The sequence below is a fragment of the Pan troglodytes genome, chromosome 1 (assembly GCF_028858775.2).
Source record: "Pan troglodytes isolate AG18354 chromosome 1, NHGRI_mPanTro3-v2.0_pri, whole genome shotgun sequence".
NCBI classification, from domain to species: Eukaryota; Metazoa; Chordata; class Mammalia; order Primates; family Hominidae; genus Pan; species Pan troglodytes.
The window spans coordinates 207,177,044-207,204,264 of NC_072398.2; the positions used below are offsets into that span (position 1 = coordinate 207,177,044).

A 27,221-nucleotide genomic window follows, 5' to 3' on the forward strand; every position below is an offset into this window, starting at 1 on the left:
AATGTCATTTTTTTTTTTTGAGATGGAGTTTCACTCTTGTTGCCCAGGCTGGATTGCAATGGTTTGATCTTGGCTCACTGCAGCCTCTGCCTCCTGGGTTCAAGTGATTTTCCTGCCTCAGCCTCCCGAGTAGCTGGGATTACAGGCACCCGCCACCACACCCGGCTAATTTTTTTGTGTTTTTAGACAAGACAGGGTTTCGCCATGTTGACCAGGCTGGTCTTGAACTCCTATTCTCAAGTGATCCGCCCGCCTCAGCCTCCCAAAGTGCTGGGATTACAAGCGTGAGCCACCACGCCCGGCCGTATCCAATGTCTTGAGTAAATCAGCTTTGTTGAGTGTTATTCAAGAACGGCTGCTATGAAAACTTGGAGAAACTCCCTTCAAAATTGAGTCCCAAATGTGTCCCTAATCCTTAAATCTTCAATGTTGCATCCAATGTCTGAAGTAAATCCATGCTATTGGATTTGATTGCAGGCTAGTTCCAACAGAGACAGGTAGATCCAACTCCTTGTAAAATCAAATCTCAAACTGTGTTCCCATCTCTGAGACCCAGACTGCATCTAGTATCTGGAGTAAATCTGTGCTGTTGGACATGATTTCAGATTCCAGGATAGTTATGATAGAGATAAGTAATTTCAGCTTCTTACAAATCAAGGTCCAAGGTGTGTTGTTTCCTTTCCCTGAGCAGGTGGAATAGGTCTGTGGAGAGTGACGGGTGCAGATGGTTTGCTGTGAAGATGTGGATGGAACCCCTTACAAAATGGAGGTCCAAGGTGTGTCCTGGTTCTTAAACTTGAACTCCTGGCCTCAAGCCATCCTCCCACCTCCACCTTCCAAAGTGCTGGGATTATAGGCGTGAGCTACCACGCCTGACCTCAATTCTTAAGTTTTCCAGACTGTATCAGATCTTGCTACTAAATCTGTATCCAGTAAATCCATGTTGCAGGATCTTCCACAATGCAGATAATAAATTGAATGCCTTAAAAGATTTGACCTGAACTCAAATGTCTAAAGTCATTCAGTGTTGAAATGACCAGGCAAGGTCAGGATGGATTGCAATGAAGAGTGGGTTGAACGCCTTATAAAGGCCCATAGTGTGTCTCAACTCTTCAGCTAGGGACCTTGGGAGGCCACTCACTCTCATTTGCCACAAAATCCTAGCGTGACAAACTATTTTTGCACTGTGCTTATCTTAGGAAACTCCGTCTCAAAAAAAATCTTATTTTGCACTGTGCTTATCTTCCCAGGCACCAGAACAGAAGGGAAAACTTGTACATAGTTGCAAATAACTTCACACTACTCCATCCCCTCTACTGCCACAGGATCTACTTTGAGGCACTAAGGGAAAAAAAAGACATCAGTTTGAAAAGTGCCCCTATCAGAGCAATATGAATTCTGCTAAAATTGAAGCAAGAACAAACATCAACATTTTTTTTTTGAGGCAGTGTCTTGCTCTGTCATCCAGGCTTGAGGGCAGTGGCGCAATCACGGCTCACTGCAACCTTTGCCTCCCAGGTTGAAGAGATTCTCCTGCCTCAGCCTCCCAAGTAGCTGGGATGACAGGCACCTGCCACCACGCCCAGCCAACTTTTTGTATTTTTAGTAGAGACGGGGTTTCACCAGGTTGGCCAGGCTGGTCTCGAACTCCTGACCTCAGGTGATCTGCCTGCCTCGGCCACCCAAAGTGCTGGAATTACAGGCGTGAGCCACCACACCCAGACAAACATCAGATTTATGATGAAGCTTCAGTGGAAGAAGGTGAAATCACTGATGCTTTATGAAAAGTTTATGAGAACAATGCCTCAAATAAATCAGCAGTTTACAAATGGATAACTTATTTTAAGAAAGGGTAAGACAATGTTGAAGGTGAGGCCTGCAGCAGCAGATCATCTATATCAATTTTTGAGGAAAAAATTCACTTTGTGTCCCAACTGAAGAGAACTGGCGATTAACAGCCCAAACAACAGCCAACATCATAGACATCTAATTGGTTCGGCTTACACAATTCTGACTGAAAAAGTTCAGCAAACTTTCCACTGAATGGGTGCTAAAAGTATTGGACCCAGATAGGCCAGGTGCGGTGGCCCATGCCTGTAATCCCAGCACTTTGGGAGGCCAAGGTGGATGGATCACAAGGTCAGGGATTCGAGACCAGTCTGGCCATTATGGTGAAACCCTGTCTCTACTAAAAATACAAAAATTAGCCTAGTGGTGCGTGCCTGTAGTCCCAGCTACTCAGGAGGCTGAGGCAGAAGAATTGCTTGAACTCAGGAGGTGGAAGTTGCAGTGAGCCAAGATCGAGCCACTGCACTCTAGCCTGGGCAACAAGAGCGAAACATCGTCTCAAAAAATAATAATAATAATAAAATAATTTTTTAAACTCACCACCTCAGCTTTATAAAGCAGAACTTTTATTTATTTATTTATTTATTTTTATTTTTATTTTTTTTTTGAGGTGGAGTCTTGCTCTTGTCGCCTAGGCTGGAGTGCAGTGGTACAATCTCAGCTCACTTCAACTCTGCTTCCCAGGTTCAAGCAATTCTGCCTCAGCCTCCTGAGTGGCTGCGCCACCATAAGCGACTAATTTTTGTATTTTTAGTAGAGACGGGGTTTCACCATGTTGGTCAGTCTGGTCTCGAACTCCTGACCTAGTGATCTGCCCGCCTTGGCCTCCCAATCACTTGAACCTGGGAGGAGGAGGTTTCAGTGAGCCGAGATTGTGCCACTGCACTCCAGCCTGGGCAACAGAGTGAGACTCTGTCTCAAAAACAAACAAACAAACAAAAAGGCCAGGGAAAGCTTCACCAAAGAGTACTTCCCCACTTCACGACAACGCTCCTGACTTATTGTTTTGTAATCTTAAAAAAATATTTAAAGGGGCCGGGCGCGGTGGCTCAAGCCTGTAATCCCAGCACTTTGGGAGGTCGAGGCGGGCGGATCACGAGGTCAGGAGATCAAGACCATCCTGGCGAACACAGTGAAACCCCGTCTCTACTAAAAATACAAAAATTAGCCCGGCGTGGTGGCAGGCACCTGTAATCTCAGCTACTCAGGAGGCTGAGGCACGAGAATTGCTTGAACCCGAGAAGCAGAGGTTGCAGTGAGCCGAGATTGCGCCACTGCACTCAAGCCTGGGCGACAAAGCGAGACTCCAAAAAAAAAAAAAAAAAAGCTGGAGGCCGGTGGATCACGAGGTCAGGAGATCGAGACCATCCTGGCTAGCACGGTGAAACCCCGTCTCTACTAAAAATACAAAAAATTAGCTGGGCGTGATGGCGGGCGCCTGTAGTCCCAGCTACTCGGGAGGCTGAGGTAGGAGAATGGCGTGAACCCGGAAGGCGGAGCTTGCAGTGAGCCGAGATTGTGCCACTGCACTCCAGCCTGGGCGACAGAGACTCCGTCTCAAAAAAAAAAAAAAAAAAAAAATCTTTAAAAGGCACCCATTTTTCTTCAGTTAATAATGCAAAAAAGACTGCATTGACGTGGTTTAATTCCCAGGACCCTCTGCCCTTTAAAGGTAAACTAAGTGCATATCATAGCTTTACAAAAATGTCTTGCCCTTGATAGAGCTTATACTGAGAAATGAGGTTTATATTTTTTATTTTAATATTTTGATTCCATTTTCCAATAAGTTTTTAAAGTCCCCTCATATACCTAGAAACGAAATTACTGGGTCATATGGTAATTGTATGTTTAACCCCTTTTATTGTGATAAAATATATGTAACATAAAACTTGTCACTTTAAACATTTTTAAGTGTACAATTCAGTGGCATTATTTTCACAATGTTGTGCAACTGAAACGGGTAAAGTTCCTTTTCCCCCTCTCAGGGCGTGCGAGGGGGGTGTGGCGTGCGACGGGGGTGTGGCGTGCGACGGGGGTGTGGCGTGCGACGGGGGTGTGGCGTGCGAGGGGAGGGTGGCGTGCGAGGGCGGTGTGGCTCGCTTCTTCAGTGCCAGGCTGCTCAAACCTCTAGGGGGGCATACAGACAGGCAGAGGCTGTGGGCCTCCAACCCCACGGCAGCATGTAGGGGTGGATGTTTACAGCTCCTGAAGCCCCAGTGAGCGTGTGTTACAGGGTGCTCTTTTAGTTTTGCTGTCTATAGGCGACTTGTGTTAGTTAACCAGCTCGAGTGGGCTCTCAACCTTGTCATAGGACAGAGGGCTTTCTATATCCCGGGTTCTTGCCTTGGTGTACCAGAAGAATTGGATCACACCTGGGCTTAGAGAATGGGTGCAAGGTTTTATTGAGTAGAGGTAGCTCTTAGCAGATGTTGGAAGCCAGAAGAGAATGGAGTAGGAAGGTTTTCCCCTGGAGTGGGGCCACTCAGCAGCCCGGGACCCCCTTCCACAGTCCCAGCCAAACTCCGCGTCGTTCTGCTGGTCAGCGGCCTGCTGGCGTGCCAGTGCCTGCTGATGTGCTCCTCTGGACGTCCAGCCGCCTGTGTGTTCCTCCACTGATGTGCTCCTCTCCATGTCCGGCTACCTGTGTGTCTGCCTGCTAAGGTCTTGGGGGTTTTTATAGGCACAGGATGGGGGTGGGGCAGGCCGGGTGGTCTTGGGAAACGCAACATTTGGACAGGAAAACAAAAATGCCTGTCCTCACCTAGGTCTGTGGGGGTGGAACTGTAGCCAAGGACCACGTTCTCACGTCGTCCTCTACCCAGCACTTCCTTCCCACCTTTCCATGTCATTTATAGGGACCATGCTCTTCTTCCCTTCCCAGCACTTCCTTCCCACCTTTCCATATCATTTATAGGGACCATGCTCTTCCCTTCCCAGCACTTCCTTCCCTCCTTTCCTTATCATTTATAGGAACCACGCTCTTCCCTTCCCAGCACTTCCTTCCCTCCTTTTTATGTCATTTATAGGGACCATGCTCTTCCCTTCCCAGCACTTCCTTCCCTCCTTTCCTTACCATTTATAGGGACCATGCTCTTCCCTTCCCAGCACTTCCTTCCCTCCTTTCCTTATCATTTATAGGGACCATGCTCTTCCCTTCCCAGCACTTCCTTCCCTCCTTTTTATGTCATTTATAGGGACCATGCTCTTCCCTTCCCAGCACCTCCTTTCGGTGTCACAACCGTTACTGCTACGTATTTCTAAAATTTTTCATTACCCCAAACAGAAATTATACGACCATTAAGCAATAACTCACCATTCCTCTCCCCACACCACCCCAGCCCCTGGGAACCTCTAATCTACTTTCTGTCTTTATAAATTTGCCATTCTAGGTATTTTATATAAGTGGAATCGTACAATATTTGTCATCTTGTGTCTGGCTTATTATAGCATAACATTTAACATATAATATTATAGCATAATATTTCAAGGTTCACCCATGTTGTAGCAGGTATCAAAATTTTACTCTTTTTTTAAGGTTGAATAATACTTCATTGCATGTTTATCCGTTCATCAGTTGATGGACATTTCAATTGTTTATGCCTTTTGGCTTTTGTGAATAATGCTGCAATGAACATTGGTGTATAAGTATGTGTTTGAGTTCCTGACTTTCAGTTCTTTGGGGTATATACCTAGGAGTGGAATTGCTAAGTCATATGGTGAGTCCGTGGGTAGCGTTTTGAGGAACCACCAAACTGTTTTCCACAACAGCTGTACCACTTTACATTCCCACTAGCAATGTATGAAGGTTCCAATTTCTCCACATCTTTGTCAACACTTGTTATTTTCTATTTTTTTTATTACAGCCATCCTAGTGTATGCAAAGATTCTTTTATTTTTAGGCCACTTCTTTTCAGTTATGATTTTCTAGGAAATATCCATTTCAACAGAGTTTTCAGATTTATTGTCCATAAATTTGTACACTAAACATTTCAGTGTGGTGGTGGTTTTTTTTTTTTTTTTTCTGAGACAGGGTCTCGCTCTGTTGCCCAGGCTGGAGTGCAGTGGCATGATCTCGGCTCACTGTAACCTCCACCTCCCGGGTTCAAGCAATTTCCTGTCTCAGCCTCCAGAGTAGCTGGGATCACAGGCGCCTGCCACCACCCCCGGCTAATTTTTTTTTTTTTTTTTTTTTTTTTAGTAGAGACGGGGTTTCACCATGTTGGGCCAGGCTGGTCTTGAACTCCTGACCTCGTGATCCACCTGCTTCAGCCTCCCAAAGTGGTGGGATTACAGGTGTGAGCCACTGCGCCCCACCTTCAGTGTTCTTTTAAAGGGCAATAAATGGGCCGGGTGCGGTGGCTCACGCCTGTAATCCCAGCACTTTGGGAGGCCGAGGCGGGCGGATCACGAGGTCAGGAGATCGAGACCATCCTGGCTAACACGGTGAAACCCCGCCTCTACTAAAAATACAAAAAAAAAAAATTAGCTGGGCGTGGTGGCGGGCGCCTGTAGTCCCAGCTACTCGGGAGGCTAAGGCAGGAGAATGGAGTGAACCCGGGAGGCGGAGCTTGCAGTGAGCTGAGATAGCGCCATTGCACTCCAGCCTGGGCAACAGAGCGATACTCCGCCTCAAAAAATAAATAAAAAATAAAAAAATAAAGGGCAATAAACGGCCGGGCACGGTGGCCCAGGCCCATAATCCCAGCACTTTGGGCGGCCAAAGCAGGTGGATCACCTGAGGTCAGGAGTTGAAGACCATCCTGGCCAACATGGTGAAACCTCATCTCCATTAAAAATACAAAAATTAGCTTGGTACGGTGGCACGTGCCTGTGATCCCAGCTACTCAGGAGGCTGAGGCAGGAGAATCATTTGAACCTGGAGGCACAAGTTGCAGTGAGCTGAGATCGCTCCACTGCACTCCAGCCTGGGTGACAAAGCAAGCCTCTGTCTCAGAAATAAAAAATAAATTTAAAAAGGCAGTAAACATGTATGCCTTTTTTGTGATCTGTTGTGAAGCTTGTCAATTTTATTAGACTCAAAGAACCAAGTTTCTTTTTTGTTGTTGTTGTTGTTGGATGATCCTCTTTGTTGTAATATTTTCTTATTTTATTCAAATTTCTACCTTTTCAGGCCAGGTGCGGTGGTTCATGCCTGAAATCCTAGCACTTCAGGAAGTTGAGGCAGGCAAATCGCTTGAGCCCAGGAGTTCATGGCGAAACCCCCTCCACAAAAAGTACAAAAATTAGCTGGGTATGATGGTGTATGCCTGTAGTCCCAGCTACTCGAGAGGTTGAGACAGGAGGATCACTTGAGTCCATGAGGTTGAGGCTTCAGTGAGCTGTGATCACACCACCACATTTTACTCTGGGCAACAGAGCAAGATGCTGTCTCAAAAAACAAACAAATTTCTATCTTTTATTTTGTCTTTTATTTTACTTACTTTTTGTCTGTTGTTTTTCTCACACCTTTTTCTTTTCTTTTCTTTTTATTTATTTATTTATTTTTGAGATGGAGTCTTGCTCTGTCACCCAGGCTGGAGTGTAGCAGCATGATCTCGGCTCACTGCAACCTCTGCCTCCCAGGTTCAAACGATTCTCCTGCCTCAGACTCCCGAGTAGCTGTGACTACAGGTGTGTGCCAACATGCCCGGTTAATTTTTGTATTTTTAGTAGAGATAGGGTTTCACCATGTTGGCCAGGCCAGTCTCAAACTCCTGACCTCAGGTGATCTGTCTGCCTCGGCCTCCTAAAATGCTGGGATTACAGGCATGAGCCACTGCACCTGGCCTCACATCTTGAGTTAGAAACTTCATTCACTTATCTTCAACTACCTTTTCCAATACAAGCATTTGTCTTTTAATATATTTCCATTATCATTTAATTCTAAGTATATTGTAATTTCTTTTTTTTTTTTTTTTTTCCTTTGGAGATGGACTCTTGCTCTGTCACCCAGGCTGGAGTGCAGTGGTGTGATCTCGGCTCACCGCAACCTCCACCTCCTGGGTTCAATTAATTCTCCTGCCTCAGCCTCTGTAGTAGCTGGGATTATGGACATCAGCCACCATGCCCAACTAATTTTTGTATTTTTAATAGAGACAGGGTTTTGCATGTTGGTCAGGCTGGTCTTGAATTCCTGACCTCAAGTGATCCACCCTTCTCAGCCTCCCAAAGTGCTGGGATTACAGGCAGGAGCCGCCACACCCGGCCTATTATAATTTCTTTCTTTTCTTTTCTTTTTTCTTTTTTTTTTTTTTTAGACCGAGTCTTGCTCTTCTTGCCCAGGCTGGAGTGCAATGGCACAATCTTGGCTCACTGCAACCTCTGCCTCCCAGGTTGAAGCTATTCTCCTGCCTCAGCCTCCCAAATAGCTGGGATTACAGGCACCTGCCACCACGCCCAGCCAATTTTTTGTATTTTTAGTAGAGACAGGGTTTCACCATGTTGGCCAGGCTGGTCTCAAACTCCTGACTTCAGGAGATCCACCTGCCTCAGCCTCCCAAAGTGCTGAGATTACAGGTGTGAGCCACTGTGCCCGGCCTATAATTTCTATTTTGATTTTTTCTTTGACCCATGAGTTAGGGTTTTTTTCCCCATACTTTCCAAGCATAAAGTTATGTCTAACTTAATTGCTCTAACTTGAGTTTTCCATCAGAATTGTGTAAACTGAACCAATTGAGATGTCTATGGTGTTGGCTACTGTTTGTGCTGTTAATTGTCAGTCCTCTTCAGTTAAGGCACAAACAAGATGAGTTTTTTCCCCAAAAATTGATGTGTATGACCTGCTGCTGTGGGCTTCATTTTCAACATAATCTCATCTCTTCTTAAAATGAGTTATCCAGTTGGGTATGGTGGCTCATGCCTGCAATCCCAGCATTTTGGGATGCCAAGGTGAGAGGATCACTTGAGCCCAGGAGTTCAAGATCAGCCTTGGCAACATAGTAAGACCCTCATCTCTACAAAAAATACAAAACAAAAAATTTAGCTGGGCATGGTGGCATGTGCCTGTCATCCCAGCTGCTTGGGAGGCTGAGGTGGGAGGATCACTTGAACCCAAAGGCTCAAGGCTGCAGTGAGCTATGATTGTGCCACTGCACTCCAGCCTGGGTGACAGAGAAAGACCCTGTCTCAAACACACACACACACACACACACACACACACACACACACACACACACACACATTTATCCATTTGTCATTAATTATGGTTAATTAATAGGATATACATGTCACCAATTTTTTGAAATTTGCTTTATGGACCAGAATATCATAAACATTCATAAAAGTTGACACTGACTAAGTTCCACTACTGTAAAAAGTCTGCTATTGCTCTCACAGGATTTGCAGAAAGGCAGATGTTGGATTTAAACATTATTATTCCCACTTGCAGAAGAGATGTCATCTGCTTTTAAGGAAAAGCTATAAACAGAAATTTGCTGTTGTGCATTAGAAATGCAATCTGAGGCCAGGCGTGGTGGCTCATGCCTGTAATTTCAGCACTTTGGGAGGCCGAGGCAGGTGGATCACCTGAGGTCAGGAGTTTGAGACCAGCCTGACCAATATGGTGAAACCCCGTCTCTACAAAAATTAGCCAGGTGTGGTGGTGGGCACCTGTAGTCCCAGCTATTGGGGAGGCTGAGACAGGAGAATTTCTTGAACCCAGGAGGTGGAGGTTGCAGTGAGCCAAGATCACGCCACTGCATTCCTGCCTGGCGACAGAGCAAGACTCCGTCTCATTAAAAAAAAAAAAATTAAAAAGAAAAAAAAAAGTCCTGGGAAAAAAACCTATTACCATAAAATCTGAAGGTCTGAGAAAGGTGCACAGAATTGTGGTGAATCTTATTTACTACTGCGGTCTTAGCACCTAGCACCAACTTGTGCCTTAATCACAGCAGCCATCTCTTTTAGTAATTTGGAGAGAAAGGAAGAGGAAAGAGGGAATAGTGTTATCATGTAGCAAAGAAAGCATTCTCTAGAGTCAGATTTGGGTCTGAACTTACCTACCATACATGATCTTAGAAAAGTTATTTAATGTCTCTTAAGCCTCCGTTTCCTCATTTCTCAGATGGAAAGAGTAACATTTATGTTGCAGAGTTTGATTACTCATGAAAAGTTACTATATATCACAACCAATACAGAAAAGATACTTAATAAATGGTAGGGGCTATTGTTAATAATTATTGTAAGCTTTGTAATTGAGGGTGGGTTACAATGCAAAAAAGGAAACATCTTGGTTAAAATAAGATTCCAACTAAGGGTGACCCTGAGCAAAGTCTGTAACAGTTGCTAGTGTTACTCTTTCAGTATTTACTTCATGCCACCAAATGTGCCTGGTATTGGAGACACCACATTCAACAACCAGTTAAAGTCTCTGCCCTTTAGTTTAGACATTTGCCTCAGAGCTGTGCTTGTGAGTTATTTACTTTTGAGAATTTGCCAACAAGGGCTTTTAGGGGGGCAAACAGAGGAAGGAGAGAAGCCTCGTGTCTGTGACAATTAGGAGTAGTAGGGACTGGGGAGCTGGCAAGGGTATGCCTTGCCTAAGTCTTTTTTTCTTGTGCAGTTACTTATTTTTTTTTATTGTTTAAAATATATATAGCATAAAGTTTACCATTTTAATTCAGTGCCATTAAGTACATTCACATTGTTATACAACCATCTCCGCTATCCAGAACTCCTTCATATCCCAAACTGAAATTCTGTACCCATTAAACAATAACTCCCAATTTCTTTCCACTCCCAGCCCCCAATAACTACTATTCAACTTTCTTTCTCTATGAATTTGACTATAATAAAGTCCTCATTGTAATAGTTAGGATTCTCCAGAGAAACAAAACCAATAAAAGATGATATATAGGCCGGACCCAGTGGCTCACGCCTGTAATCCCAACACTTTTGGAGGCTGCTGGAGCACCTGAGGTTAGGAGTTCAAGACCAGCCTGGCCAACATGGTGAAACCCCGTCTCTATTAAAAAAAAATGCAAAAATTAGCCAGGCGTGGTGTTGGGTGCCTGTAGTCCCAGCTACTCGGGAGGCTGAGGCGGGAGAATCGCTTGACCCGTGGAGGTTGCAGTGAGCCAAGATCGCGCCCCTGCACTCCAGCCTGGGCAACAAGAGCAAAACTCTATCTTAAAAAAAAAAAAAAAAAAAAAAAAAGATATGTATATGTATGAAATATGATCTGCTGTCAGCAAGCTGGAGACCAAAAAAAGCCAGTGAGGTGTAGCTCCAGTTGAAGCCCAGGGGCCTGAGAATGAGAGGAACCAATGGTGTAGTGTAAGTCCCAGTCTGAATGTAGAAGAGAGAATTCTTCCTTCCCCACCTTTTTGTTCTATTCAGGCCTTCGAAGAATTGGATGATGCCCCCCACATTGAGGGAGTAATCTGCTTTACTCCCTCTACTGATTCAAATGCTAACCTCATTCAGAAATGCCCTCACAGACACACCCGGAAATAATGTGTAGTCAAATATTTGGATACCCTGTGGCCTAGTCAAGTTGACACATAAAATTAACCATCACACCCACATAAGTGGAATCATGAAATTTGCCCTTTTGTGTCTGGCTTAGCAGAATATTTTTAAGGTTTATCCATGTTGCAACATGTGTCAGAATTGTATATCTTTTTAAGAATGAGTAACTATTGTAGGTATACAATATAGCACATTTTGTTCATCCATTTATCTGTTAATGCACATGTGCGTTCTGTACACCTTTTGGCCATCACAGATAATGTTACTATGAGCAACATTATTGCTCATTGTGTTAGACAGGGTTCTCCAGAGAAACAGAACCAATAGGAGAGTATATATATATATATATATATATATATATACACACACACACATGCATATATAATAAGTATATTATATATAAATATACTATATAAAAATATATAATTATAAATAAAATAAATATATATTTATTATATAATTTGTTATATAATAATTTATAAATATATAATATATTAATATATTTAAAATTATATATGTAAATTTATATATACATAAAAGCTACTCAGGAGGCTGAGGTGGGAGGGTCACCTGAGCCCAGGGAGGTGGAGGCTGCAGTGAGCTGTGATTGCACCACTGCACTCCAGCCTAGGTGACACAGTAAGACCCTGTCTCAAAAAAAAAAAAAAAAAATAGGCTGGGCGCGGTGGCTCACACCTGTAATCCCAGCACTTTGGGAGGCCAAGGTGGACGGATCACTTGAGGTCAGCAGTTCGAGACCACCCTGACCAACATGGTGAAACCCCATCTCTACTAAAAATACAAAAATTAGCCAGGTGTGGTGGTGTATGCCTGTAATCCCAGCTTTTCGGGAGGCTGAAGCATGAAAATTGCTTGAACCCAGGAGGCGGAGGTTGCAGCGAGCTGAGATTGCACCACTGCACTGCAGCCAGGGTGATAGAGTGAGACTCAGTCTCAAAAAAATAAATAAATAAAACAAAAATAAAAACAAACATTACCATATGATCCAGGAATTTCACTTCTAGAAATATACTGAAAATAATTGCAAACAAGGAATTAAACAGATATTCACATACCAATAATGTTGCTATGTTGCTCATAAATATATATTCTTGTATATACAGAATATAAATAAATATGTATATTTATAAATAAATTTATATTCTATACATTCTATATATAAATATATAAATAAATATATTTATATTCTGTATATACAAGAATATGTATTTATGAGGAACATAGCAACACTATTGGTATATGTACATATGTTTAAGTCCCTGTTTTCAATTATTTTGGGTATATTCCTAGAAGTGAAATTCCTGGATCATATGGTAATTTTTATTTTTATTTTTTATACTTTTTCAGACAGGGTCTCACTGTCACCTAGGTTGGAGTGCAGTGGTGCAATCACAGCTCACTGCAGCCTCCACCTCCCTGGGCTCAGGTGATCCTCCCACCTCAGCCTCCTGAGTAGCTTGGACTACAGACATGTGCCACCACACTGGGGTAATTTTTTTTTTTTTTTTTGAAACAGAGTCTTGCTCTGTCGCCCAGGCTGGAGTGCAGTGGCGTGATCTCGGCTCACTGCAAGCTCCGCCTCTGGGTTCACGCCATTCTCCTGCCTTAGCCTCCCAAGTAGCTGGGACTACAGGTGCCTGCCACCACGCCTGGCTAATTTTTTGTATTTTTTAGTAGAGACAGGGTTTCACCGTGTTAGCCAGGATGGTCTCCATCTCCTGACCTCGTGATCCGCCCATCTCGGCCCCCCAAAGTGCTGGGATTACAGGCGTGAGCCACTGCGCCCGGCCCACACTGGGGTAATTTTTGTATTTTTTGTAGAGACGAGGTTTACTATGTTACCCAGGCTGGTCTTGAACTCCTAACCTGAAGCGATCCACCTACTTTGGCCTCCCAAAATGGTAGAATTACAGGTGTGAGCCCCTGCACCTGGCTGTTGATTCTATGTTCAATTTTGTGAGGTATACTGTTTTTCACAGTGGTGGCACCATTTTACATTTTCATCAGCAATGCACAAGTGTTCTAATTTCTCTACATCCTTGCTAACAATTGTTATTTTTCAGGGTTTTGTTTTAAAAAGTGTTATAGCCATTGTAGCTGCTATGAAGTGGTATCCCTTTCTAGCTTTGATTTGCATTTCCCTAATGATTAGTGATGTTGAGCAGCTTATGTGCTTATCAGCCATTTTTATATCTTCTTTGGAGAAATCTCTGTGCAAAGTCCTTGCCCATTTTGGGGTTGGCTTTTTGTTGTTGTTGAGCTTTAAGAGTTCTTTATATATTCTGGATATGAAGCCCTTATCAGAGACCTGATTTGCAAATATTTTCTCCCATTCTGTGGGTTGCCTTTTCACTCTGTGTGTAGTGTCCTTTGATGCACAAAACTTTTTAATTTTGATGAAGTCTCATTTATTAATTTTTTTCTTTTCTTTCTTTCTTTTTTTTTTTTGAGACAAAGTCTTGCTCTGTTGCCCAGACTGGAGTGCAGTGGCGTGACCTTGGCTCACTGCAACCTCCCCGTCCAGGCTTAAGAGATCCTCACACTTCAGCCTCTGGAGTATCCAGGACTACAGGTGTGCATGCCACCATGCCCAGCTAATTTTTTTGCAGAGATCAGGTTTCATCATACTGCCCAGGCTGGTCTTAACTCGTGTGCTCAAGTGATCCTCTCACCTCAGCCTCCCAAAGTGCTGGGATTACAGGCATAAGCCACGAAGCCTGGCCAATTTTTATTCTTTTGTTGCCTGTGTTTTTGGTGTCATGTCTAAGAAATTATTGCCAGATCCAATGCTATGAAGCTCTTTCCCCTACATATTTTTTCTTTAAAAAAATCAACTTTTATTTTGGATACAGGGGGTACCTGTGCAGGTTTGTTACATGGGTCTCTTGCATCCAGGTAGAGAGTACAGTACCCAATAGGTAGTTTCTGAAGCCATTCCCCCTCCCTCCCCCACTCCCAGTAGTCTGCAATGACTATTGTTCCCCCTTTTTTTTTTTTTTTTTTTTTTGAGATGGAGTCTTCATCTGTCACCAGGCTGGAGTGCAGTGGCGCAATCTTGGCTCACTGCAACCTCCATGTCCAGGGTTCAAGCGATTCTCCTGCCTCAGCCTCCTGAGTAGCTGGGACTACAGGCATGCATCACCACGCCCAGCTAATTTTTGTATTTTTAGTAGAGACGGGGTTTCACCATGTTGACCAGGATGGTCTCAATCTCTTGACATCGTGATCCGCCCACCTCAGCTTCCCAAAATGCTGGGATTACAGGCATAAGCCACTGCACCTGGCCTTGTTTTGTTTTTTGAGACAGAATCTCACTCTGTTGCCCAGGTTGGAGTACAGTGGCACGATCTCAGCTCACTGCAGCCTCCACCTCCTGGGTTCAAGCTATTCTCCTGCCTCAGCCACCCAATTAGCTGGGATTACAGGTGCCTGCTACCACACCCAGCTTATTTTTGTATTATTAGTAGAGATGGGGTTTCACCATGTTGGCCAGGCTGGTCTCAAACTCGTGAGCTCAACTGATCCACCCATCTCAGCCTCCCAAAATGCTGGGGTTACATGCATGAGCCACCACGCCTGGCCTATTGTTCCCACGTTTATGTCTATGTGTGCTCAATGTTTAGCTCCCACTTACAAGTGAGAACATGTGGTATTTGGTTTTCGGTTCCTGAGTTAATTCACTTAGGATTATAGCCTCCAGCTCCATCCTTGTTGCTGCAAAGAACATGATTTCATTCTTTTTTATGGCTGTGCTTTCTCCCCTACATTTTCTTCCAAGAGTCTTATAGTTTTTGTTCTTATGTTTAGGCCTTTTTCCCATTTCGAGTTAGGTTTTGTATATGGTACCAGGTAAGAGTCCAACTTTATTCTTTCACGTGTGGATATCGAGTTTTCCCAGCATAATTTGTTAAAAAAAGGCTGTCTTTTCTCCATGGAATGATTTTGGCACCTTTGTCAAAAATCATTTGACCATATATACAAGAGTTTGTATCTGGGCTCTCTGTTCTACTTCATTGGTCTACGTCTGTCTTTATTTCAGTACCACACTCTTTTGTTTACTATGGTAAGGTTTGAAATCAGGAAGTTTGAGTCCTCCAACTGTCCTTTTTCAAGATTGTTTTGGCTATTCAAGGACCATTGAGATTCCATGTGAATTTTAGGATGAATTTTTGTATTTCTGCAAAAAAATCCTTGGGAATTTAATAGAGAATGCATTCAACCTGTAGATCATTTTGGATAGTACTGACATTTTAACAATATTAAGTCTTCTTGGCTGGGTGCTGGGACTCACATCTTTAATCTCAACACTTTGGGGCACCAAGACAAGAAAGATCACTTGAACCCAGGAGTTCAAGACCAGCCTGGGCAACATGGCAAGACCATTGTCGGCACAAAAAATTTAAAACTTAGCTGGTTGTGATAGTGCATGCACCAGTGGTCCCGGCTACTCAGGAGGCTGAGGTGGGAGGATGGCTTGAGTGCAGGAGGTTGAGGCTACAGTGAGCTATGATTGCACTATTACACTCCAGCCTGGGCAAGAGAATGAGTGAGACCCCATCTAAAAAAAAAAAAAAAAAGGCTGGGTGTGGTGGCTCACGCCTGTAATTCCAGCACTTTGGGAGGCCGAGGAGAGCAGATGACTTGAGGTCAGGAGTTTGAGACCAGCCTGGCCAACATGGTGAAACCCCGTCTGTACTAAAAATACAAAAATTAGCTGGGCGTAGTGGCAGGTGCCTGTAATCCCAGCTACTCGGGAGCCTGAGGCAGGAGAATCACTTGAACCCGGGAGGCGGAGGTTGCAGTGAGTCGAGATTGCACCTCTGCACTCCAGCCTGGGTGACAGAGTGAGACTCTGTCTCAAAAATAAATAAATAAGTAAACAAACAATAAAATAAATAACAATAAAAATAAATTAAAAATTAAAAAATTCAAAGCAAAAGCAAACAAACTAAAAAACAGTATTAAGTCTTCCAATTCATGAACATGGGATGTCCTACCACTATGTCTTCTTTAATTTTTTTCACCAATGGTTTATAATTTTCAGTGTACAAGTCTTGAAAGACATATTTTAAATAATACCATGCCAGTATGTTTGGGCCGAGTGCAGCCCTCTAACACAGGTTTGAGAATTCTGTGAGTAATGCTCCCAGTGTCATGATAGAGAAAATTTCCAGTGCTGCTGAAGCCTAACAGAATATTTATCATGTCTTGTTTTTTCCCTAGATAAAATCTGAGCTCCTTAAAGTCAAGGAAAGTGCCTTCACTGCCTTCCCTGAGAATACCAGACACACCAATTAACATCCAACCAGTAGCCCCTGTGACTATTTAAAAATGCAAATTTAATCAGATTTCCCTACTCTAAATCATTCAAAATCACTGCTATTAGGACAGCTGGTATTAGTGTGTTCACCAAAGCCCTGTGACAGTTCCTGCCAAACTCTCCAATCTTAGTAGGAAGTTCCCTTCCTACTCCCTCCCCGCTCTCCAATCATTCCAGCCTTCTTTTCATCTTGCTAAAAAGATGTTTTCAAACAATTCCAAGTGCAGCCCACAGTAAGAAATTTATTTTACATTGCAACCTTGTTGATATATATAATGAACAAAAGTTTTGCAAAGCAGTACTTGGCTTTACTACTTTTATACATTGTATTCTAATATTTTTCTTATTTATTATTATTATTTATTTATTTTTTAGATGGAGACTCGTTCTGTCACTCAGGCTGAAGTGCAGTGGCGTGATCTCGGCTCACTGCAACCTCCGCCTCCCAGGTTCAAGTGATTCTCCTGCCTCAGCCTCCTGAGTAGCTGGGATTACAGGCACGCACCACCATGCCCAGCTAATTTTTGTATTTTTAGTAGAGACGGGGTTTCACCATGTTGGTCAGGCTGGTCTCGAACTCCTGACCTCAAGTGATCCGCCCACCTTGGCCTCCCAAAGTGTTGGGATTACAGGCGTGAGCCACCACACCTGGCTATTTTTCTTATTTATTGAATAGACTTGGGGTCTCACTTTATTGGCCAGAGTGGTCTTCAAGTTCTGACCTCAAGTGATCCTCCCACCTCGACCTCCCAAAGTGCTGGAATTACCGGTGTAAGCCACCGCACCCAGCCTTTTCTCTTTTATTATTATTATTTTTTTTGGATCCCTCTTTTATTATTTTATAGAGCAATATTTTATATTTGGGGCCTGGCACAGTGGCTCACGCCTGTAATCCCAGCACTTTGGGAGGCCGAGGAGGGTGGATTGCTTCAGCCCAGGCCAACATGGTGAAATCCCCCATCTCTACTAAAAATACAAACATTATCTGGGCACGGTGATGGGCACTTGTAATCCCAGCTACTCCGGAGGCTGAGGTAGGAGAATCGCTTGAACCCCGGGGTCAGAGGTTGCAGTGAGCCGAGATCACGCCACCGCACTCCAGCCTGGGCAACACAGTGAGACTTCGTCTTAATAAATAAATATAGATGGATAGATAGATAGATAGATAGATAGATAAAATTCTAGTTCTTTGTTTTAAATAAAGTTTGTACCCACTAAATTGATACTGTGACCAATTAGTGGGGTACAACATACAGTTTGAAAAACAGTGCTCTGGCCTGGGGCGGTGGCTCTCGCCTGTAATCCCAGAATTTTGGGAGGCCAAGGCGGGCGGATCACCTGAGGTCAGGAATTTGAGACCAGCCTGGCCAACACGGTGAAACCTCGTTTCTACTAAAAACACTAAAATTAGCCAGGCGTGGTGGTGCACACCTGTAATCCCAGCTACTCGGGAGACTGAGGCACGAGACTCTCTTGAACTCGGGAGGCGGAGGTTGCAGTGAGCCGAAATCGCGCCACTGCACTCCAACCTGGGTGACAGAGTGAGACTCCATCTCAAACAAACAAAACAAAACAAAACAAACCAACAAAACAAAAAAGAGAAAAACAGTGTTCTAAGCATATTCTTTGCCTCAGGGTCATTGCGAATGCTGCACCGTCTGGAAAGTTTTTCTTGTATCCTCTTCACCTGGATAGATTTTTTTTTTCAGCCCTTCAGAAAGTACACCTAGATAAATCTTAATCATTTTTTTAAGGTATGAAATCTAAGGATGCCCCCTCTCTGGAGCTGCCTGCCAGTGTTTGAATCGTGAAGATCGTGATGCGTGAGTTAATCCGTGCTAAGAACTCGGAAGTGAGTAGCAAATCGTTGCTTCTTATAGTGCAAGTTACAAATGACACAACTGTTTGTGTAACTATTAATATGTGTCTCCTCACACCTCCCACACTCTAAACACAAGAAGCCACAGAATTTGGTTAATTTCTTTTCATGTTTTTGTTTGTTTGGTTTTGGGTTTTTTTTGTTTTGTTTTTGACAGGCTCTCACTGTGTCGCCCAGGCTGGAGTGCAGTGGCACGATCTCCGCTCGCTGCAACCTCGCCTCCCGGATTCAAACAGTTCTCCTGCCTCAGCCTCCCAAGTAGCTGGGATTACAGGCGCCCACCACCACGCCCGACTTTTTTTTTTTTTTTGTATTTTTTGTAGAGACGGGGGTTTCGCCATGTTAGCCAGGCTGGTCTCGAATTCCTGACCTCAGGTGATCTACCCGCCTCGGTCTCCCAAAGTGCTAGGATTACATGGTGTCCAGGCTGATTCTGTTCATCTTTATATTCCTAGCGTCTCACTTGGCCTGGCACGGAAGAGGCGCTCGGAATCAAAACGGAGAGAGGTTGGGGGTGGAGCCAGCTTCGGAAGTCACTGCGGAGGGGCGGGGGCGGGGCCGCGCCCACCAGACGAGCCATCGGTCACGCGGGGCTCAGCTGGACTGCCGCGGGGGATTCTGGGCCAAGATGGCAGCAATGAGGAAGGCGCTTCCGCGGCGACTGGTGGGCTTGGCGTCCCTCCGGGCTGTAAGTGCCCCGAGCCGCCGAGGCGGCGGCCCTGCAGGCACTCTGACTGTCAGGGTCGGGGGCTTGGCCCGTGGTGGCTGCTCTCTTAGAGGCGAGGCCGGACAGCTCTCAGGCCAGAGTCGGGAGGGCGTTGGAGTCCTGGACCCTCCCTTTTCCCCTCAAATCCTTTGAAGGGGATGGGAAAACTGAGGTCCGGAGAGGTGGAGTGACTTGTCTGGGTCATGGAGACCTGGGACGCCATCCTAGGCGCCCTGATTCCCCGCCCAGGGCCCTTTCCGATGACCCTGGCCCCTTTCTCCCTCTAATTGAACTTCAGACCTCTCCAACTCTTCATTAGTGAAAATCAAGAACACCCTTCCATTTCCTTCGTCTCCGTTTCCAACTCTTGTTGCTTTTAGAGATGCTTGGGGAACTATCCCATCCTACCGAGCGGGACTTGCGTTGATTGGAGCCAAGCTGTGATTCCCTTGGAATTGCACTTTGATCCTGTTCGATCCTGATGTTTTCCCCTCTCCCATTCTCAGCGCAGAAAAAGTGTGGGAGACGTAGCTGTATGGAGCAGAAAAAATAAAAGCTGAAGCTAGGGTGTCCCAATAGTTCTGCCACTTTCTAGACTTAATGACATAGTTATTTACTTTCTCTAAACCTCAGCTCTTTCGTCTGTAAAACGGACAACATTCCCTTGGGGTTGTTTTGGAAATTAGAGAAAATGTAAGTAACACATTTGTCAGTGTTCTGGCTCCTAATAAGTGATCAGTCGGTGGTGGTATTTTTACCTTAGAGAGTTGAGAAGGAGTTATAGCTGTATAGAGGGAAAAATACACTCCTGGCACTGGGTCCCTCTCAGAAAGCCACGTTAATATCTTTACTTGGCCATTCACCTGCACCACCTGCTCATGTGTAAAATGAAGATGGCAATTCCAACTTGGAAACTTAAACGCAATAGTAGATATTAATAAGCTTTTAAGAAATATTTGGTGTAATGAGATGGCCCTCCATGGGGTTCCAAGCATAGGAACCAGTATTAGTATTAGGACCAGATATGGGTTCAAGTCCAAGCTCTGTCACTTTCTAATTGTGATTTTTGGGTAACCTTTCTGAGGCTTAGTTTCTTCACCTACGGAGTTGGGATAATAATAGTCCCTGGCCTGTAGTTTAACACTGGGTTTAGTCAGTATTCGCTGTTGGTGTTGATGCAGGTACACCATACCTCAGGACACTGTGGCACAGTACTTGTGTGGTTAGGGGGACCCTCTCTGAGCAGAGCTTTACAGAGGAGGAACGGGATGTTTAACCAGGAGAAGACTGTGGACCGAATGAACGGTGGTAAAGAGGCAACAGTGGCCCAGAGGTTAGGAGCTTGTGCTGTAGAGCCACACTGCCAGGTTTAGATATTGCCTCAGTGAGTAACTCCCTATGTCACCTCGGGAAGATTACTTAATCTCTTTGGGTCTCAGATTTCTTTTCTTTTCTTTTTTTTTTTTTTTTTTCCTGAGACGGTGTCTTGCTCTGTCATCTGTCACCCAGACTGGAGTGCAGTGGCTCAATCTCAGCTCACTGCAACCTCTGCCTCCCAGTTAAAGCGATTCTTCTGCCTCAGGCTCCCAAGTGGGGCCTTAGATTTCTTACAGTAAAATGGGGATGATGATAGTTCCTACCTGATAAGATTGTTGAGAGGACAGTATGGGTTAATATGTAAATGGCTCACCAGGCGTGGTGGCTCATGCCTATAATCCTAGCACTTTGGGAGGCTGAGGTGGGTGGATCACTTGAGGTCGGGAGTTCGAGACCAGCCTGGCCAACCTGGTGAAATCCCATCTCTACTAAAATATAAAAAATTAGCCAGGTGTAGTGGTGTGTACCTGTAGTCCCAGCTACTCGGGAGGCTGAGGCAGGGGAATCACTTGAACCTGGGAGGTGGAGGTTGCAGTGAGCCAAGATCGCGCCACTGCTCTCCAGCCTGGAGACAGAATGAGACTGTATCTCAAATAAATAAATAAATAAATAAATATGTAAATGGCTCTTGTATGTGCCTGGCAAATATTAAGTGTTTAAAAACTGAATTATTATGTGAAGAGCTGTTACGGGGAAGGAAGTGGAATTGAGTTTATAATGTTCTAATAAAAGCAGCTTGGAAGCAGGTTTTAGAAGCTTTTTTTTTTTTTTTTTTTGAGATGAAGAAGTCTCGCTCTTGTCCCCCAGGCTGGAGTACAATGGCACAATCTCGGCTCACTGCAACCTCCTCCTCCTGGGTTCAAGCAATTCTCCTGCCTCAGCCTCCCGAGTAGCTGGGATTGCAGGCACCTGCTGCCATGCCTAGCTAATTTATGTGTTTTTAGTAGAGACAGGGCTTCACCATGTTGGCTAGGCTGGTCTCGAACTTCTGACCTCAGGTGATCTGCCCACCTCGGCCTCCCAAAGTGCTGGGATTACAGGCGTGAGCCACCACGCTCGGCCTGAAGCAGGTTTTAGATTATTTCAGCAACACTCAACTGTTATTTATCGAGCCCCTATTATGTCCCAGGGCCTTAGAAATACAGCATTGAATAAAACAAAGTCCCTGTCTCATGAAACTTATGTTCCAGTGAGATAGTTTTAGGGTGATATACTAGCAGAGGCTGAACATCCCTGTTAGAGGGAGATTCAAGTTGCAGGGACCTTCCAACTTAGCCTGTTGACGTCATGAAATTCAATGGCTCATCGCCTTAGTCTCTAAGAAGGCTTGTTGGCTAAAACAAGGCCAGTCAGGTGAGTTGTACATGTTCCAGCTGCTTCCTAGCAGGAAATTCCTGGGGGACTTCAGGGGGTTGAGATCCTTAGCAGATCACACAGTGTGCCTTCCACTTTGCCTCGTTGTAGTATATTTATCCAGATTAAATCTGTAAAACAAAGTTGATTTGAAAAGTTACAGTATCAAGACAGGTAGAGGAAAGAGGAAAAAAAAAGTATTGTGTTACTTGATAGGGAAGACTAAGATTTTGAGCTGACTTTATATAGAGGAGACTCAGGGCATTTTGTAAAAACTGTCTTCAGCTACTGGGGGTGTCACCTCCCCTTAGACCCATGCTTGTCATCACCCAGCCTATGACTGTAACAGAAGAGAGCCCTCCTGCATCTCGCCCATACCCCGAAAAGTCCAGGACTGACTACTCCTCCCCACACTCAGTAATTGCTCTCTTCTGGGACAGCTATGTCCTTCATGGTTTATGTGTTATTTTAATAACTTTAAAGAGTGGCTACTTTGTACCAAACATGGTGCCAAACACTAGGGATGAAGTGGAGTTGAGACAGACAAGGTCCCTCAAAGAGCTTATGTTCTACTGGAAGAGACATTGAGTATGCATTCTTTACCGTGCTTTGAAGGAAATAATTATAGCTCTGCAATAGCGAAAATAATGGGGGTGGGAGGAATGGCAGCTTTGCAAAGGGTGGTCAGAGGAAGCCTCTCTGCAACTGAAAGATGAGAGAGAGATGTGAGAACAGCCAGTTTTTTTAAAAAAAGCCAGATGAGGAACCCTGGGGCAGAGGGAAGAGAAGGTAGGGAGCTTAGCAACCAGTTGGGTGGAGGTTGGGAGTGGACAGTAGGGGCAAGTGATGATTCCAGGAGGTCAGAGGAGGCAACTCATACAGTCTTCTCTTTTCTTTTCTTAATTGGAAAGCATCAAGTGACATATAGAGTCATTTAATTTTTTTTTTTTTTGAGACAGGGTCTCGCTCTGTTGCCCAGGCTGGAGTGTAGTGGCACAGTCATAGCTCACTGCAGGCTCAACCTTCTGGGCTCAAGCGATTCTCCCACCTCAGCCTCTTGAGTAGCTGGGACTACAGGTCCATTCCACCACACCTGGCTAATTTTTCTATTTTTAGTAGAGACGGGGTTTCTTCATCATGTTGGCCAGGCTGATCTCGAACCTCTGGCCTCAAGTGATCTGCCTGCCTTGGCCTCCCAAAGTGCTGGGATTACAGGCATGAGCCACCGTGCCTGGCCTTTTAAAATTTTTTTTGAAAATGGAGTCTTCCTCTGTCGCCCAAGGTGGAGTACAGTGGCACGATCTTGGCTCATTGCAACTTCCACCTCCCTGGTTCAAGCAATTCTCCTGCCTCAGCCTCTTGAGTAGCTGGAATTACGGGCGTGCACCACCACACCCGGCTATTTTTTGTGTATTTTTAGTAGAGATGAGGTTTCACCATGTTGGTCAGGCTGGTCTCAAACTCCCGACCTCAAGTGATCGCCCTTCTCAGCCTCCCAAAGTACTGGGATTACAGGCATGAGCCACTGCCCCCCGCAATACCTGGCCTTTTTAAACTACTTCTAACATACATACAGCAGCCTACAGAGTCCTATAGGCCATGGTGAATAGGTGAAATGGATCAATGAAGTTCTGGCTTATGCAGTAGGGTACATGCGATGCCTTTGACAGAGATGGAAAGGATGGAGTCAGATGGGCTTTAGGAGAAATTAGAGTTCTGTTTCGGGACTGCTATATGAAGAGATGCGAATAGAGCTGTCAGGTAGGCAGTGGAAAAGGAGTCTGGACTTCAGGGGAGAACCTGTACTGGAAGGATGAATCTCTTGCTTGTTCCTGTTACTAAGTGAAATATTCTTTTTGTTCTTAATTCTAAAATAGACCAAATGTGAATTAAATGGTGAGAAATATTTCTTCTTGTCTCATTATTAGTGAAGATAGATCCATTCTTTCATATTGGTCTCCCTGGGAATTGTGGCAATCTCTTCCTCATACTTTTCGTTTCCTCTTTTAAACCAAAGGTCAGCACCTCATCTATGGGCACTTTACCAAAGCGGGTGAAAATTGTGGAAGTTGGTCCCCGAGATGGACTACAAAATGAAAAGGTAAAGTTGGAAATGAGCCCAAAAAACAGTTTTTTCAAGCATCTGCTTTGAGTATTACGTGTGATAGGTGCAATGGCAGGTGACAGAGCTATGCAAGATGTGATTCCTCTGCACAAGTTAGGGGAGAGTAGAGGAGGCCAAACAGGGACAGACACCTGTGACAGTTAAATGATCTAAAATGGTGGGGCAAGCTGGATGGGTGGCTAATGCCTGTCATCCCTAATTACTTGGGAGGCTGAGGTGGGAGGATGGCTTGAGCCCAGGAGTTTGAGACCAGTCTGGGCAATATAGCAAGACTCTATCTTATTAAAAAATATATGTATATATATAAACTGAATGGTGGTGCAACAGGTTTGGTGTCCCCAAGTCCACAGCCCAGTGGAGTGGGGTAGACCCAGCAATTCCATGTAAGGGGATTTATCCAAAGCAAGTCACGAAGGCCAAATGTAGAGATTTAGCCTTGGGGGTGTTCCTTACAAACCTGTTTGGTAAGCACAGAACAGCTGGAAACAACTTAAATATTTAGTATGAGGAAAGTTGGGTCAGATACACTATGGACTTTTTATAAAATGAAATATTATGAAGCCATTAATAACATAGGTATATATAAAGTGACTCAAGCAGGTTATAAAATAGTACATGTGACTGGGCATGGTGGTGGCTCATGCCTGTAATCCCAGCACTTCAGGAGGCTGAGGCAGAGCACGATTCTGTCTCCAAACAAAAACAAATAGTGCATGTGCGCGTACGCACGCGTGTGTGTGTGTGTGTGTGTGTGTGTGTGTGTTTTTGGGAGATGGCATCTCACTCTGTCGCCCAGGCTGGAGTGCAATGGCACAATCTCGGCTCACCTCAACCTCCTCCTCCCGGGTTCAAGTGATTCTCCTGCCTCAGCCTCCCGAATAGCTAGGATTACAGGCCCCTGCCACCATGCCCAGCTAATTTTTGTATTTTTAGTAGAGATGGGGTTTCACCAGGTTGGCCGGGCTGGTCTTGAACTCCCGACCTGTCTCAGCCTCCCAAAGTGCTGGGATTACAGGCATGAGCCAATGCGCCTGGCCATGTATTTTTTAATCTTACACTTTTATGTAAGAAAAAAGTTTCTATGTGTATGGGAGCATTTATCTAGACTAGGACCTAGACCAGCACTTTCTGTGAAGATGGAAATATTCTGGACCTGAGCTTTTCCATGTGGTGGCCACTACACCCATGTGGCCCTTGAGAACTTGAGATGTGACTAGTGTGGCCAAGGAATTGTATTTTTATTTTTATACAATTTTTATTAAATTTAAATAACCACATGTGACTAGTGACATATTGGGCTGCACAGATCTAGAAAGTTACACACCAGGGTGTTAGTAGTGTTATCACTGGGAGGTTCTAAGGGTAGTTTTCTTTTGTTTTTGGCATGTTTTTCTGAAAGAATCATATATTGATTATTTTTTCAATAAGAAAAGCTTTTTTCTTTTTCTCTTTTTTTTTTTTTTTTTTTTTTTTTTTTAGCATGTCCATCCTAGCTTTAATAGTGAGTGCTTGTTGGAAACAATAGTGTGTAAGTTCCCGAAGGGCAGAATCTTGTCTGTTCTGCTTCTGCTTACTGCTATATCCCCGGCACCTAGCACAATGCCTGCAACATGGAGGGCTTTCAAAAATTATTTGACAGGCTGGGCATGATGGCTCATGCCTGTAATACTGGCACTTTGGGAGGCTGAGGCAGGCAGATCACCTGAGGTCAGGAGTTTGAGACCAGCCTGGCCAACATGGTGAAACCCCATCTCTACTAAAATAAATGAGCCGGGGTGGTGACATGCTCGTGTAATCCCATCTACTCTGGAGGCTGAGGCAGGAGAATCGCTTGAACCCAGGAGGCGGAGGTTGCAGTGAGCTGAGATTGTGCCACTGCACTCCACTCTGGGCAATACAGTGAGACTCCGTCTCAAAAAAAAAATTTTTGTGGAAAGATTAAGTTAGAGCAGTGGGAGAGAAACTGGAGAAGGCAGGCGAGGGGAGGACCTAGCGAGAAGGACCTGGAGTATTTTTGTGTGTTCTTTTTGTTTGAGACAGGGTCTTGCTCTGTGTCACTCAGTGCAGTGGCACAATCATTGCTCACTGCAGCCTCGACTTCCCGGGCTCCAGTGATCCACCTCAGCCTCCTGAGTAGCTGGATCACAGACACGTGCCACCACGCCTGGCTAATTTTTGTATTTTTTGTAGAGAGGGGGTTTCGCCATGTTGCCCAGGCTGGTCTCAAACTCCTAAGCTTAAACGATCTGCCTGCCTCAGCCTCCCAAAGTGCTGGGATTACAGGCGTGAGCCAATGTGTTCGCCTGGACCTGGAGTTCTTAGAATTTTTTGCGTAATCCTGTAAATATTAGGGAGCCATAGAAAGCTTTTGATGCAAGAGAATGGAAGATTGGAAGCTGCATTTTAGGAGGATTCCTGTGTAAGATGAATTAGTGGCTTGAGACTATGCCATGTTATATACAGGATAATAATGGTAGATTTGGAAAGAGGAATCCATGGAATCTGTTGAGCTACTGGACATGGTGGGGAGGAAGATAAAGAAGCTATATGCTGAACACATGAGGCTGAAGTCCTATGCCAATTGGGAGACAGAAGCGAGGAGGGTGTGATACTTTGGGGGCCCCATCCCATACTCCCCAGAGGGTTAGTCATCTCTGCCCTTTCAGGCCATCACACATTGCTCTCAGTTTGTTTATGATGGGATTATAAATTAACACACATTTACTTACGGGAAAGCCTGCATGGCAGAATAATGTTTCCTTGTAAATAACTCCTTTTCAGGTGAGAAGCTGCATCCACTGCAAAAAATTATCTATAGTACTTGAACTAACAGGTACTGCATTTTGAGGCTGTTTTGTTACTAACTTTGCTGCCTTGGTGTTTCTCTCTCCACTATAGAATATCGTATCTACTCCAGTGAAAATCAAGCTGGTAGACATGCTTTCTGAAGCAGGACTCTCTGTTATAGAAACCACCAGCTTTGTGTCTCCTAAGTGGGTTCCCCAGGTGAGCCCTAGCCCTCAATGAGAGGCCTTTCTCCAGGGATGAAAAGTTTTGCATTTGCCTTTGAAGCAAGTAGAAGTTGAGAACATAGGTTTCCAAGCCCCTGGCTTTGAGAGGTCTC

General features: G+C 44.6%; 1 protein-coding gene across 11 annotated transcripts in view; it reads left to right on the top strand.

The window, feature by feature from the left end:
* The first annotated feature begins 3,908 nt into the window (after positions 1 to 3,908).
* The window catches only part of HMGCL (3-hydroxy-3-methylglutaryl-CoA lyase), a 38,821-nt gene continuing 15,508 nt past the window's right edge, over positions 3,909 to 27,221 (top strand). Inside the window, exons 1-4 of one of the 11 annotated variants that reach the window (XM_016956284.4) lie at positions 3,909 to 4,509; positions 18,412 to 18,509; positions 23,990 to 24,073; positions 26,996 to 27,103. In XM_016956284.4, the coding sequence (XP_016811773.1) occupies positions 18,477 to 18,509; positions 23,990 to 24,073; positions 26,996 to 27,103 (225 nt within the window). In that variant the 5' untranslated portion in view covers positions 3,909 to 4,509; positions 18,412 to 18,476. Of the gene's footprint in view, positions 4,510 to 7,462; positions 7,480 to 18,411; positions 18,510 to 19,101; positions 19,936 to 21,398; positions 21,973 to 23,989; positions 24,074 to 26,995; positions 27,104 to 27,221 lie in introns of those variants that run through there. The other 10 variants (XM_054663887.2, XM_063804281.1, XM_063804284.1 and 7 more) reach the window with 10 other exon arrangements.